Below are 15,681 nucleotides of genomic sequence, written 5' to 3'. Positions count from 1 at the left end.
AATAGAAAAAACACACTTTTTCCATTTACATCCGATATAGCTTTACAATACAGTGCTAAGTATAGGTTAAACCCACAAATTTTATTTGCTCATCCATCCAGGTAATTACATTTAGATTTTGATCCTGGCACAATGTATGGTGACAATATTGTATTTGGAAATAAAGGGGTCTTTTTTTTTTTTTTTTTTCTTGCTTTCTCATTGTACACTATCGATGATTATGAGACCTTATTTGCAAAAATAATAGTAATATACCCTTGTGGCATACATATGTAAAAAGCTAAGTTCCTAAGGTAACAATACATGTTATTTTTCTCTTATGTTATGTCACTTTGTTTTCAATTTACAAGTCTTTTATTTTGGTACAGAATATGCAAAAAATGTTATTGCTTTTGATTGTTTGTGACTAAAAGGAATACACAAGATGGGCCTCAACCCTAAAACTCTCTAAACTTCATTCTAGAGATTATCAGGGTTAAAATGTTACCACATATGTCTCTTGTAGTTTTGCTAAGACTTTTCCAAGTTTGATCATAGTTTTAAAAAATACATTTTTATGTTGGATTCAGTTTGTCCCTACCCATTTTTATGTGACATGCGCATAAGCTTTAAGATGCACCAAAATGTATTCTACAACTGTTCACAGTTAAAATGATACCACATATGCCTTATTTAGTAACAAACTGGTGGTGCAGTCTCCAACTACACTGGACAAATATATTTGTCCAGTTAGGCTTAAAGAGAAACTCCGACCAAGAATTGAACTTTATCCCAATCAGTAGCTGATACCCACTTTTACATGAGAAAAATAATGATTTTCACAAACAGACCATCAGGGGGCGCTGTATGACTGATTTTGTGCTGAAACCCCTCCCACAAGAGGCTCTGGTACCATACGGTACTCTGGGCAAACTGTCACAATGTAACAATGTTCAGACAGGAAATAGCTGTCTGTTAAAGCCAGACCAGCTAGAAACAGCTCCATAATCTGCCCACAGTAACAATGTCACCATGTAATACAAGTCAGAATGTGAATCTGGGAGAGGAAAGATTTTACAATGAGCAAACACTGACTAAATCATGTATACATAATTATTGTAAAAATGAAGCACTTTTTTTATTACATTATTTTCACTGGAGTTCCTCTTTAAGTGGCTAAAGCGGACCAGAACTCTTGCACAGCACACAATGAAAAACTGCACACTGCTCTTTGTTTAGCTAGATCAGAAGGTCCAATTAGCTCTTATCAGCAGCTGTGAATCAGAGAGCTAGGCTCTCTGACGTTACAGGAAACACTGAGGCTTAACCCTTTCAGTCCTTCCTGCAAAACCTAAATTCAAACTCCAGAAGGAGCTGGCTTATGATGATCCTACGCAAAGGCACCTCTTGTGATTCAGGGCTACGGTAGAGCAGCTATAGCTACCAGCAGTATTAGCACTTTTGTTTTGTTTGTGGGCATGTGCACTTTCTACAGAGCGTAACGGTGAGGAAGGGGATTTTCTGGAACATTCTTGGCTTAATGAACACAAAGGTAGAACTTAATTGTTTAACTATACTCTAGACTCACCTGGCTAAATAGTTTTTGATGCTCAGGTAAAAATACACTACAGGTGTCCTAGAATACAATCATTGATTTGCTGTGTTGGACCAACTTCAAAGTTTCCTCTGCTTTCTTGCCCTTGTCCATATTCACAGAATGGAACAGGCTGCTTGGCAGCTGTTCCAGATAAATTATCTTTTGAAAAGTCAGTCACATGACCCAGAGATACAGTGGCTTGCAAAAGTATTTGGCCCCCTTGAAGTTTTCCACATTTTGTCACATTACTGCCACAAACATGAATCAATTTTATTGGAAATCCACATGAAAGACGGTGTACACGTGAGAAGTGGAACGAAAATCATAGAGGATTCCAAACATTTTTTACAAATAAATAACTGCAAAGTGGGGTGCGCGTAATTATTCAGCCCCCTTTGGTCTGAGTGCAGTCAATTGCCCATAGACATTGCCTGATGAGTGCTAATGAGTAAATGGTGCACTTGTGTGTAATCTAATGTCAGTATAAATACAGCTGTTCTGTGATGACCTCAGAGGTTGTCTAAGAGAATATTGGGAGCAACACCATGAAGTCCAAAGAACACACCAGACAAGTCAGGGATAAAGTTATTGAGGAATTTAAAGCAGGCTTAGGCTACAAAAAGATTTCCAAAGCCTTGAACATCCCACGGAGCACTGTTCAAGCGATCATTCAGAAATGGAAGGAGTATGGCACAACTGTAAACCTACCAAGACAAGGCCATCCACCTAAACTCACAGGCCGAACAAGGAGAGCGCTGATCAGAAATGCAGTCAAGAGGCCCATGGTGACTCTGGACAAGCTGCAGAGATCTACAGCTCAGGTGGGGGAATCTGTCCATAGGACAACTATTAGTCGTGCACTGCACAAAATTGGCCTTTATGGAAGAGTGGCAAGAAGAAACCCATTGTTAACAGAAAAGCATAAGAAGTCCCGTTTGCAGTTTGCCACAAGCCATGTGGGGAACACAGCAAACATGTGGAAGAAGGTGCTCTGGTCCGATGAGACCAAAATTGAACTTTTTGGCCAAAATGCAAAACGCTATGTGTGGCGAAAAACTAACACTGCACATCCCTCTGAGCACACCTCTGAAGAGAAGCACCCCCAGAGCTTGATACTGCCACCACCATATTTGACAGTGGGTGTCAAATATGGTGGTGGCAGTATCATGCTCTGGGGGTGCTTATCTTCAGCAGAGACAGGGAAGCTACTCAGAGTTGATGGGAAGATGGATAGAGCCAAATACAGGGCAATCTTGGACGAAAACCTCTTGGAGTCTGCAAAAAAACTTGACTGGGGCGGAGGTTCACCTTCCAGCAGGACAATGACCCTAAACATAAAGCCAGGGCAACAATGGAATGGATTAAAACAAAACATATCCATGTGTTAGAATGGCCCAGTCAAAGTCCAGATCTAAATCCAATCGAAAATCTATGGCAAGATCTGAAAACTGCTGTTCACAAACACTGTCCATCTAATCTGACTGAGCTGGAGCTGTTTTGCAAAGAAGAATGGGCAAAGATTTCAGTCTCTAGATGTGCAAAGCTGGTAGAGACATACCCTAAAAGACTGGCAGCTGTAATTGCAGCAAAAGGTGGTTCTACAAAGTGTTGACTCAGGGGGCTGAATAATTACGCACACCCCACTTTGCAGTTATAGATTTGTAAAAAATGTTTGGAATCGTGTATGATTTTCGTTCCACTTCTCACGTGTACACCACTTTCACGTGGAATTCCAATAAAATTGATTCATGTTTGTGGCAGTGATATGACAAAATGTGGAAAACTTCAAGGGGGCCGAATACTTTTGCAAGCCACTGTACCTGCACAAAGTATAGACCCACCAGGAGAGTGGAAGTTTCCATCACCTGATCCCACCCATCTCTTTTCTTCTCTCTTGAGGGCAGGGTCAGCTCAGGAAACACCGGTTGATCTCGCCTCCTAGCTTCTCTGGTACCTCCTGTAGGTGGTACTTTAAAGAAAAATTTCCTCCACCAGTCTAATGAAGCTGCTCCAGACATGCACACAGTAAGGCAGAGCAAACCCAGCTAACCAAGTGACAAAAGAATGGAATAATGCAAACACGCTTAGTGTGCAATACACAAAACATTGTCATGTGTTCTACACAGGAACAGAAGGGCTTGTCAGCCCAAAACAGCGTCTGTCACTGCTGTTTGTTGACTCATTACAAGAGCTTTTGAATATATTTGGTGGTGCTGACCCAGTCATCCTTTCTACCCCGTCCACAGGGATCAAATCTGATGACGGAGGGTGTGCCTGCTTCATTCTGGAAACATTATCCTTCTTACACAGCATACATAAAAAAAATCACAAACCTGAACTAGGGCTTTAACCCTTTACAACCGCTTTTCCCGATCACCCATGTCTCTTCTCCAGCTCCTAATTTTTTCCCAGGGTGTGTGGGATGTGGTTGGTTGGCAGTGGTGGACTGGAGGGGTCTGTACCTCCTCGCACTAGAGTGAGGAGCCCTAGCATCAGTGGCAGGGCCAGTGCCAGTTCCCCTGCTGTAGCTCCAGACCCCCCCCCCCCCCCCCCAAAAAAAAAAAAAAAATGTAGTGATTTGTTAGGAGTTAGCTGTATAAATGCCATAAGTAAACTATGCAGTAAATGAAACAAGGAGCTAAATGAGTTGGTATGAATGTAGGATGAAAGGCAGAATTACATCTTTTCAGTGATTAGATTGGTTTTAAATTAGCCTTATTTCTTTATCTAAAAATGCAGGTGAAAGCCCCTCGGGGGAAGGGCAAGAGGCCCCGCGGCAGACCGAGGAAATCTGTGCAGGCCAATCAGCATGGGAATCGGGAGATCGTCTCTAAGAAACCTCTGCTCAGTCCTATCCCAGAGCTGCCAGAGACGCCTTCTATCTGTGCGGCAGACTCCTCTTCTCATGGTACGTTCTTGTTCAGTTCTCTTATGTTGTGCTGACTGATGAATTGGATTATAATCTGCTCACAGCCATCACAGTGTACCTTTTTAAGATAAAAAAATACTTTTTTTCTAATGGGTGCAACAGAGATCTAGGCTTCCTATCAGATGAGACAGGCATTTACCCATCTGTGTTATTAAATGGCAGACCTCTATTAGAATCAGGAAGTACGTTTCCTTTTTCCTGCATTTTGGGTTTCTCTGAGCAGGTTCTGTCAATCACATTTGCTGCCCTACACATGGAGATAGTCATGTTGTAGGGTGTCCTTTATCAAGCGTCTGTTCACTACACGTTGTGTTTTATCACCGCAGATGAATGCATAGCGTTGAGTATGCCTTTTTACGTAATGCCGGGCATATAATGCACAATGCTGCATTATAATGAAAGTGGTTGTAGACATGTTTTTAGCCTCATTTTTTTTTTTTTTTTTTATCATGTAGCTAGCCTATCGCAAGCAACATGATTCTCCCCTCCCTGCGGCGTCCCTCCCACCCTTCCGATCGCCGCCGGTGATCAAGCCCATCCGGAAATTCCGCTCTGAACGGGATTTACTTTAGCCATGGCGATTGGCCAGGCTGCGCAAGGGGTATGCGGGGGGCGGGCCTGTATCGCAGCGGGTAGCCGCGCATCGGCGGCGAGCAGGTAAGACACGCAGCTAGCAAAGTGCTAGCTGCGTGTTTAAAAAAAAAAATATCCAAATCGGCCCACCAGAGCCTGAGAAATCCTCCGGCGGCATACCCCGAGCTCAGCTCGGGATTACCGCCAAGGAGGTTTTTAAAGGACAACTGAAGCGAGAGGGATATGGAGGCTGCCATATTTTATTTCCTTTTAAAGGGAAGGTTCAGGGACAATTAAAAAAAAAAAAAAAAAATGAAAATCCAAAGCCACTTACCTGGGGCTTCCTCCAGCCCGTGGCAGGCAGGAGGTGCCCTCGGCGCCGCTCCGCAGGCTCCCGGTGGCTGATCTGGCAAGGCCGGCGGCCAGGTCGGGCCTCTTCTGTGCTCTATTGTGCGTTCCACGCCGGCGCGCCGACGTCATCGGACGTCCTCCGGGCTGTACTGCGCAGGCTCAGTAGTTCTGAGTCTGCGCAGTACAACCTGGCGGACGTTGGATGACGTCAGCGCGCCGGCGTTGAACGCACAATGGAGCGCAGAAGCCTGGCCGCCGGCCAGGTCGGGTCGGCCACCGGGAGCCTGCCAAGGGCACCTCCTGCCTGCCACGGGCTGGAGGAAGCCCCAGGTAAGTGGATTTGGATTTTTATTTTATTTTTTAATTGTCCCTGAACCTTCCCTTTAAGCAAAACCAGGTGCCTGGCTATCTTGCTGATTATCTGCCTCTTTTTAGCTATAGACCTTTAACCTCCTTGCTGGTTATCCCGAGCTCAGCTCGGGGTAACCCGCAGCGGAGGATTCCTTAGGCCCTGGTGGGCCGAGTTGCATAAAAAAAAATTTCGGCGCGGAGGCGATCGTAAGTAACACGCAGTTAGCAAAGTGCTAGCTGCATGTTACTTACGATCGCCGCTACCCGCCGCATCAGAGGGTGCCCCCCGCCTGAGACCCGTGCGCTGCCTGGCCAATCAGTGTCAGGCAGCGCTGAGGGGGGATCAGGACTCCATCTGACGTCACGACGTCGGTGACGTCATTGTGCCCGTCGCTATGGCGACGGGGGAAGCCCTCATGGAGATCCCCGTTCAGAACGGGATTTCCGGATGGGCTTACGCGCTGGCGACGATCGGCGCGTACTGGGGGACGCCGCAGGGAGGGTGGAAGCATGTAGCTAGCGCTAGGCTAGCTACATGCTAAAAAGGAAGAAAAAATGCAAAAAAACACCCTCCCTGCCGTGCGCAGCACATTTTTAGAACGGCAGGGAGGTTAACAAGCATGCAGCAAATTGGGAGTTGCTGACATTTTTCTCAGATCTGACAAGATTGGCTGCATGCTGGTTTCTGGTGGTGTTCAGACACTACTTCAGCCAAATAGATCATCAGGGCTGCCAGGCAACTGATATTGTTTAAAAGGAAATAAATATGGCAGCCTCCATATACCTCTCACTACAGCTGTCCTTTAAACTGCACACTTAATGCGTTTTAAATTGTGCATACAAATGGGCCTTAATTCCCCAGCAATATTTAGTGCTCCTTTTTTCTCCCCTTACGTTAATGGCAAAGGGTACACAAGCTATTGCAAAACTGTGGCTGGCCAGATAATACCTGCACTACAAGCTGCCATCTAAAGTTCATAAGAAACCTTTTCACTTTTTCTGCACCCATTACCTGCCGCTTGTAGTGCCATTAAAATTTAAATGTAGTATTTGTGTTCATCTTCAGTGAATGCTGTAACTAGAGAATTTTTATTTAACAGGTAAACCTTTAACAAAACGGCTTGCAAAGAAGAGGGTTCCAAAAACCAAAGTTGTTAAAAAAATTAGTAAAGAGCTCCAATTGAACAGTGAGAATGCTGCAGTGTTGGACTCTCTTCATCCCATAGTAAATGCAACTGAAGATGTGGAGATCAAGAACACCTGTTCCCTTGGAGATGGGCAGACCCGGGGAAATGATTTGGTGCCGCCGGATGTCACACGCGGTGAGTGTCTCGAGCCTTGGTGTGACAAGGAGATTAAAGAAGAGCAAACTTTGGAACACAACGCAGTGCAAAATGTCACCGTCACACATCCAGAAGATAAAGACACAATAGAGGAGACCTCTCCTGTGAAGCCTCAGAGCAGGGCAAAAAGGCGTTCGTATACAAGAAGGCGCGTATCACAAACCACTGCAGTATTGGCACACACTGAAACTGGAGAAACACCTGCAGATATTATAAAAGGTAGTGATAACACAGACCTCAGTAACACTGCAGAGGTCACTGACAAAGCTCCAAAACCAGAGGCAGACATGCTGTCAGTGAATAACAGTGTTGTCTCCCCTAAGCTGGCAGTAACTGTCAGCACAGCTGGTAGAAAAAGAGGTAGACGTTCTTCTAGGATCATTTGCAGTACTGTCACATCTTACCCGGTTCCCGAGCCAAACCTCCTAGCTGAGAACCCTTCTGCACCGTTATCCAACCTCGATAACCATTCCACCTGTGAGTTGCTTCCTTCTATTGATGATATATTACAGTCTGCCCAGACGGAAAAGAAGGTGAGACGTAGCACGAGGCTGCGCAGAGATTCTGATGTCAGTGGGTTGACCTGGGTGCAGGATAACTCTGGCAGTGAGAAGACAAGCAGAAGGAAATCCTTCAGTTCTGCTGTGAGGCTTGTAGAGAATCAAGAGTTTAAGCTGGAAAATGTTACCAACAGTCCAAACAAAGAAAACCTAAGTGCCGAACATGTATCTAATGCTGCCAAAAAGACTCGACGAAGAACCATGGATTCTTCTACCTCCCTTAAAGAAACTGCCTCTCTGTCTGGCATGAAGCGAAGGCGGTCAAATGCTTCCCATGAGGACTTTATCCACCATTTGGAAGTCAAGTCAGACACCGTCACCCCACTAGACTTGTAGCAAAGGGTTATGTCCTCTGGACTGAATTGTAGAAGATGACCTAAAAGTCTTCTTTATGGAAGTACCTGCCGCTTGTGGTTTTTAAAGCACAACTAAAAAAATTGAACAAAGTAAAAAATGAGCATCTTTCAGAATTCGGAGTAAGCACATTGGGTAAACTGACTGAAAACTGGGTAACAATGTTTAGGGATGGGCGAGTATGATTTTTGAATTGTCCTGTGTAGGGGCGCATGGGCTGCGTACGCAACGGTTAACTTGCCTAAGCTGTCTCCTTCCTTCTGATGCGTTCCACCTTCTACAACTTTCACTTTAAACTGGCAGACGTGTAAAGCTACATACACATGTTTGACTTAAACAAGCTACCGGTCGTCAGACCCGCCCGCAGGGCGGCCGTTCTGACGACAGTTTGCCGGTGTGTACAGTCTGTTGTAAGTCTGATAAGGCTGGTTTTGACTGATCCGCTCGGCGGATCGGTTAAAAGCAGCCTTATCAACCTGCCAACAGACTGTACACACCGGCAAACTGTCGTCAGAATGGCCGCCCCGCGGACGGGTCTGACGACCGGTAGTTTAAAGTCAGACATGTATACAAACCTTAAGACGGCAGGAAACACGATATGCATATACTTCTGAGTTTATGCAAATGTATGTACATTTTTATGCAAATATATGCAGCAAGGAAATTGACCAATCAAGTCCCACCCAGGTTTAAATTGATTGGTCTATTTTCAAGTGGCATAGATTTGCATATACATTAGCATAAACTCTGAAGTATTTGCATATCATTTATCATCCCTACTCCTAACACATCTGAAGGGAGGTGGCGGCTTAGGTGAGTTAACCCTTGCATACACCGCACAATTCAGGACGAGCCCTGCCCATGATACCCCAACACAGGTTTTTACCTGGTTTCTCTTAGGTTTCTGGCATCTATTGTAAACTGTTCTGTTATGTTCTTCTCCTGCCACTGTTCGAGTTTTATTTGTTATGTTTGGCATCTTTAAAATGAAACATGGTTGATTGGAAAGTGTGTGTCCTTTTACTATCATTTCCTTTTATCTGTTAGTTAATTTCATTAAATGCTTTTCCATTTATACTGTCTGTCCGACTTTTTGTTTCGTTGCAAATTAATTTACATTACAACTTTTCCATCCTAGACGGCCTACCCTGTCCTCTGTCCCCTCTTTCCAGCGCTGTCACCCTTGCTATGGCTGTTTGACAATCTGGTTGAATAAACATCCATGAGCCCTTGGAATGCTTTGGAAGCACTCGTGTCCCTGAGTGTAACGAAGGTGGGAGCTCCTTATTGCGCTCATGCACCGTCTGATTTTGGAAACGAATGGGGATGACGGTGCTGGAAGAACAGGATAGGGAATACTCTAAAGCATACATGTCAAACTCCGGCCGTGGGCCAATTGTGGCCCTCGGAGTCATTAATTTGGCCCCTAAGTTGTTTCTCCACTTTGCATTGTGTGGCCCACTTTAGACCACCAGGGAAGTTTTATATTGGAGATGAAGCCCTAGATCACCAGGGAAGCCATATGGAAGAGGTAGGAGGAAAGCACTCAACACTAGGAAACTGGGTGGGGGCCACTAGACACCTGAAAACTGTTTAGAGGAGGGAGGGCCACTAGACAACAGGGAACTGGATAGGGTTGGGAGGAGGGCTACTAGACACCGGGGATCTGTACAGGGGTTGGAGGGGGGCCATTAGACACCTGGGATCTTTATAAGGGAGAAAAGTGTCCAGGAGACCTTGAGGTTGGCCCGCGACTAGGTCTCAGTGTTTAGTTTTCGCCCACTTTGTATTTGAGTTTGACACCCCTGCTCTAAAGGATCCATAGATTTCACTGTCTACAGGTGAGTATTTTTTTTACTTTAAGATTGTGCAAAAAATTCACACAAATATAAACTTCTAAATGAACAGTTTGTAGAGATGGAAGTGAGATGAGGAAAAATATGTAGTGTTTCTAGAACCGTGGTCATTTTAGAAATAAATGTGTTTTCCTAGGTAATTTTCTCCAGTAGTAGTAATTCAAGGAGAAGCACATGATTAGTTTATCATGTGATCCAGTTTTATTTCTGTGGCTGGTCACAATCCCGTAATCTTATATGGCTTTTCTTTCATATCAAGGCTGATTGTGACTGGCTATTTGGTGCAATGCGAACGGATCATCTGGACTATTCTCCAATATAAAGCCAACAAATGCTTATGTAGTTAATACCTTCAAAGAATATCTGACTCTGTCTGAAGTTTTACAATTCAGCACAGAGGTATATTTGCAAGCAAGGTACATACCTGTGTGTTCTGACATGTCAGGTACTTTTACCCCCTGGTCCGTCAGTTGTGTATAACTAAATCTGTGGTTAGCTCCTGACTCCGCCCATTCCTTGCCTCCAGCACACCCAGTCCGCCTCCTTGCCGCCCACTGTGCTGACTCCCATGCTTCCTCTTGTTCTCTGCAGAGTACAGCCTTTTTCTTGTGCGTGAACACGCTTTTGGACACAGAAGGAGCACTGACCTGGGGTTGGCACTATTTTAGTGGGAGGTTGGTTTTCAATCTTTTTACATGAAAGGTGCTCAAGTCGCTTTAATGACTAACTGTACATAGTTTTCTTGCAAGCATTCAAAACTTTTCTTCCTCAGGCATAAGAGTAGTTGGGATATAGAATGGTTGTGACCCAGTTCTGTATCATGCCTGAAGAAGCTCAACGTTTTGAATGCTTGCAAAAAAAAAAAAAAGTTGTTGTGTGGATAGTCATTAAAGCGACCTGAGCACATTTCATGTAAAAATATTGAAACCCCAAGTGGTGTGTGGGGGTTGCAGTGTTAAAATAACTCACCTATGGGGGCTGTGCCTGCGAGGTGCAGTGTGTCCCTGGCCGCTGGTGCATTCTGGGGGATGTAGTCTTTAATGTCTTTACATCTCCTGGCCGGCAGATGTAATGACCAACAACATAGCATGCACCAGAGGCTGGAGACACATCTCCTGGCATGTGGCCAGGGACGCGCTAGTGGGACATTACGGGCACTTTGAATTACAGCATTGACCGCTTCAAGATGGATGCCCTGGTAGAGACTGGGGCTATGGTGCATCCGCCACCACCCTTTTCTTCCCCCTCACAGAACACATTATATATGAACCTCCCCTTTGGGGAGATTCAATTTCAACTGAACTCTTGCACAGGACAGAAGGAAAACCTAGAGAAATGCACCCTGTATGTATTTTGATAATTTAGCCCATCTAATTCCCCCTCTTCTGTGTCTAATCACAAGTTGTAATTTGATCTCTCACCTGTGTCAGCTGACGGCAGAGATGGCAGATTAGCTAATTTGAAAGCACAGGATGTTAAAGAGGAACTTAAGTCGCCTGTAAAAAGAGTTTCTTACCTGGGGCTTCTACCATCCCCCCCTGCAGCAGTCCTGTGCCCTCGTCGGTCCTGTACGATCTCCCATTCCCCCACCACGGCTTAGTTTTTGTTTTTGCAGCTTCTGAGTTGGCGGGCCGCTGCGCCTGCGCAGGATGCTATTGTGGACGGCATTGCGTGCAAACCTATGCTTTGCCAGAGCTGTGCAGGCACAGTGGCCCACCGACTCCGAATCGGCAAAAATTAAACTAAGCTGCGGCTGGGGGGGGGGGGGGGGGTGTGACGGATAGAAGCCCTAGATAAGTTACTTTTTTTTACAGGTGACTGAAGTTTCCCTACAATATGGCTGCTTCCATGATTTAGGAAGTAAAAAAAAGTGCAGATTTATTGCAGAATTTGTATCAACTGTAACAAAGAAATGTTTATGTTTAACAATTATTATGCTGTTGCTTATCTTGAGCAGAGCGGACTTTCTGAGTTCAGGCCCACTTTAACTGTGGCTCCCCAAGGCCCCTGCAGAGTCTGGCAGAGTAGCATCTCACTGATCTTGGCAGGCACACTCCTCTGTCAGTCCGTGGCTCCGTGCACTCCCGTCCTCATCCTCTCAGGGGCGCCTCTCCTCTGTGATCTGGAACGTTTTTATGTAATAACATGCCGTGGGTCACAGAGGAGGGGAAGACCGGGAGCAGGTTTCCACGGACTGCCAGAGGAGTGCACCCGTCGTGACAGGTGAGACGCTACTCTGCAGGGAGCAACAGTTGTGGGGGGGGGGGTGATTTGACATAATCGAAGGGAACCCTAATGCTGCTTTAGGGAAGGGTAGGTATCTGATTGCGGGAAGGGCATGTAGCTTTACACGATTTGAAGTGGGTGTGCAACTGTGCATGAGTTATGAATCGCGTATGTCCAGTAAAAGGAAGTATTCATGCACAAAAATGAAATATGCACACTAGCGCTTTATTGCACTGGGCATTTGGGGTTCAAAACTAGTGAATGCCCAGTTCAGATTCCATTGTACACAGCACAGCCCTGAGAAAAGAAAACTTTGTAGAAGAGGAGGAATCCTGAAGATTAAAAAGTAGCAGGAGGTGTGTCAGCAGTAAGTTCTCTGGCACCCCAATATTTTTATTTTCATGTTTCAGTACACGTCCGGTGTTCCTAATTGTGACCTATAACCTGTACTATTCAATTAAGAATAAATCCATTAGGAGGAAACATAGAAAAACAAATTCACTTTTCTAGTCACCCACAGGTTTTCTTTGGGATTTTGGTCTGGGCCATTGCACAATTTTATTTTTTATTTCGAGGAAGTCTTGATTTCGATGTTTGCTGGGGGTCATTGTCATGTCCAAGTTAAATTGGTCTTCAGCCTTCTAGCAGGTGCCAGAAAGGTTTTTGTAAAAACTGACTGGTATTTGGAACTGTTTACATTATACTTATGTCCCAGTTCTAGTCCCCAAAGCCTGATAAAGCCACCACCATGCTTCACCATGAGTATGATGTCCTTTTGCAGATGCAAAGTGTTGTACCGTGTGGAATTGTGGCCAGAAAGCTTAAACTTGGTATCATTGGACCGTAACACATTTTCCCACATGCTTTTGGGAGATTTGATGCATTTATTTAGCAATTTTTCTCCAGGCCTGCATGGATTTCTTTGTAAGGAAATCCATCAGTCTTGCAACCCTACCCCATAATCCAGATGTATAGAGAATAGAGGGGTTTGTCACATGAAGCACCAGTACTTGCCAGAAATGTACAGTGTATAGCTCCTTTAGTATTGATGTAGGTCTCTTGGCAGTCTTTCTGGCCAGTTTTAATTATCTTTTCGTCAATTTAGAGGACCGCCCGGTTCTTGACAACTTTGCTGCGGTCCCATATTTTCTCCATTATTTAACCATTTCTGCCGCCCGGACGTGAAGCTCACGTCCGGGCGGCTGCTCTGCTGCGGTGCACCATCGTGCACCCCCGTACTCTCCCCCGGTAGCCCTGGGATCAGTGAACTGGAACATGGTTCCCGATCACCGATCCGTGTCCCCAGCAGAAAAACCGAAGCGCTCTTACAAGAGGCTTCAGTCTTTCTGCCTGTAAAAATTTCCGCGTCCCCCTTGTGCTTCCGCTTAGCGAGAAGCACAAAGAGAAAAAAAAACTCAAATAGTAAAACTACATCTACATATTTTTTACATTACAATTTACACAACATTAAAAATTAACTGTTTTTTTTTCCCACACCAAAATATTACCCAAATAAAAATTTTAATGGAAAAAAAATTACAATTAAAAAAAAGTTACCTAAGGGTCTGAACTTTTTAAATATGCATGTGAAGGGGGTATACTAAGAACCTTTTTTAAATTATAAGCTTGTAAATAGTGATAGACGCAAAATGGAAAAAACGCGCTTTTATTTCCAAATAAAATATTGGCGCCATACATTGTGATAGGGACAAAATTTAAATGGTGTCATAACCGGGACGAACGGGCAAATAAAATACATGGGTTTTAATTATGGTAGCGTGGATTATTTTTTTCTTATTAATCCTGTTAAAATGCATTTATAAAAAAAAATTCTTAGCAAAATGTACCACCCAAAGAAAGCCTAATTAGTGGTGGAAAAAACAAGATATAGAGCAATAAATTGTGATAAGTAGTGATAAAGTTATTAGCGCATGAATGGGAGGTGAAAATCGCTCTGATGCATAAGGTGAAAAATCCCCACGGGCTGAAATGGTTAAAGAACACCTGAAATGAGAGAGATCTGGTGGCTGCTATAAATATTTCCTTTTAAACAATGCACATTGCCTGGCTTTTCTGCTGATTCCTCTGGCTGCAGTAGTGTCTGAATCACAAACCTGAAACAAGCATGTAGCTAATCCTGTCAGATTTCAGTCAGAAAAGCCATATAATTGTTCATGAGTCTGTGGCAAAGAGTATTATAGACTGATGCTCAGCAGGACAACCAGGAAATCTGCACTGATTAAAAGGAAATACATATGGCATCCTCAATAGCCCTCTTAGTTCAGGTGCTCTTTAATGACTGTGTTTACTGTGTTCTATGATATATCCAATGATGTGATTTTTTTTTTTTTAATGCCTTTCAGGCTAAGTTCACACATCATATTTGGTGTAACACCCGCCCTGTACTTTATTTTTCATAGCATTATAAGGAAGGTCCAAGCACCTGAAAAATAAAAAATCCACTTACCTGGGGCTTCCTCCGGCCCTTTGCAGCTGTCCTGTGCCCTCCAGGGCTGTGGAGTCGGTCCAAAAATCCACCGACTCCGACTCCTCAGTTTAGGAATCCAACGACTCCGACTCCTCTAATTTGCATATTACAATTTTGTTGATTAAAAGTATGTAACATGAAATTCGTCTCTTAACTGCCAACGCTTAGGAATTTTACAAGACAACTGAAGTGAGAAGGATATGTAGACTACTATATTTATTCCCTTTAGACTAAAACTAGTCTTTGGTAAGAGTACTTGAAAAAGGTACAAACTGGAACAAAGAACATCTATCAGGCCCTAGGCAATGTAAGTGTGGGTACATGTAAGAATGATGTGCAGGTACTCTGCAGGGGAATGAGATTCTTCCTCTATTACACATTCTTCATGCACAATCTGAACCAGGTTTATGGGTGACAGACAACACCTCTGTGTTCAATGTGCACAGCATTCTCAGTGGATTCCCTGCAGCTCTGTGGGGAGTGCATATGTAGAGTATAGTACTACTGTGTAACAAAGTAAACCTGAGACAGATGAAATTAAAGTTTTATACATACCTGGGGCTTCCTCCAGCCGCCTTCAGGATAATCAGTCCCTCGTTGTCCTCCTCCACCACCTGGATCTTCTGCTATGAGTCCAGGTACTTGAGCCAGTCGGGCGTAGTGCGCATGCACACACTCCGCCGCCAGGAGCATACTACACCTGTGCAGCACTATTGCGCAGGTGCAGAATGTTCCTGGCTGTGGGAGCGGCATGCGGCCGGACAGCGCTGACTGGCTGAATTACCAGGACTCATAGCAGAAGATCCGGGTGGTGGAGGACAGCGAGGGACTGATTAGCCTGAAGGGGGCTGGAGGAAGCCCCAGGTATGTATAAAACTTTACTTTTCATCCGTCTCAGGTACCCTTTAATTTGTAGTCACCAAACCAAATTTTAACATATCAAATTATTTGATTTCATCAGCAAAGGGAGTGCATACATTTGCATAAATCAGCATCAATGCAGAATTATTTCCATCTCATTGACCATCTCTATTAGTGACACAGCTACACATCAGGCTTTATTCTTACAGCATA

General features: G+C 44.4%; 1 protein-coding gene across 1 annotated transcript in view; it reads left to right on the top strand.

The window, feature by feature from the left end:
- Positions 1-8,415, top strand: part of CDCA2 (cell division cycle associated 2) — an 82,780-nt gene extending 74,365 nt beyond the window's left edge. The window contains 2 exon segments of the mRNA XM_068274724.1: positions 4,316-4,484; positions 6,881-8,415. Coding sequence (XP_068130825.1) covers positions 4,316-4,484; positions 6,881-8,019 — 1,308 coding nt within the window. The 3' untranslated portion in view covers positions 8,020-8,415.
- The last annotated feature ends 7,266 nt before the right edge of the window (positions 8,416-15,681 follow it).

The sequence above is a fragment of the Hyperolius riggenbachi genome, chromosome 3 (genome assembly GCF_040937935.1).
Source record: "Hyperolius riggenbachi isolate aHypRig1 chromosome 3, aHypRig1.pri, whole genome shotgun sequence".
Lineage (NCBI taxonomy): Eukaryota > Metazoa > Chordata > Amphibia > Anura > Hyperoliidae > Hyperolius > Hyperolius riggenbachi.
This window is presented reverse-complemented; position numbering and strand designations above follow the sequence as displayed.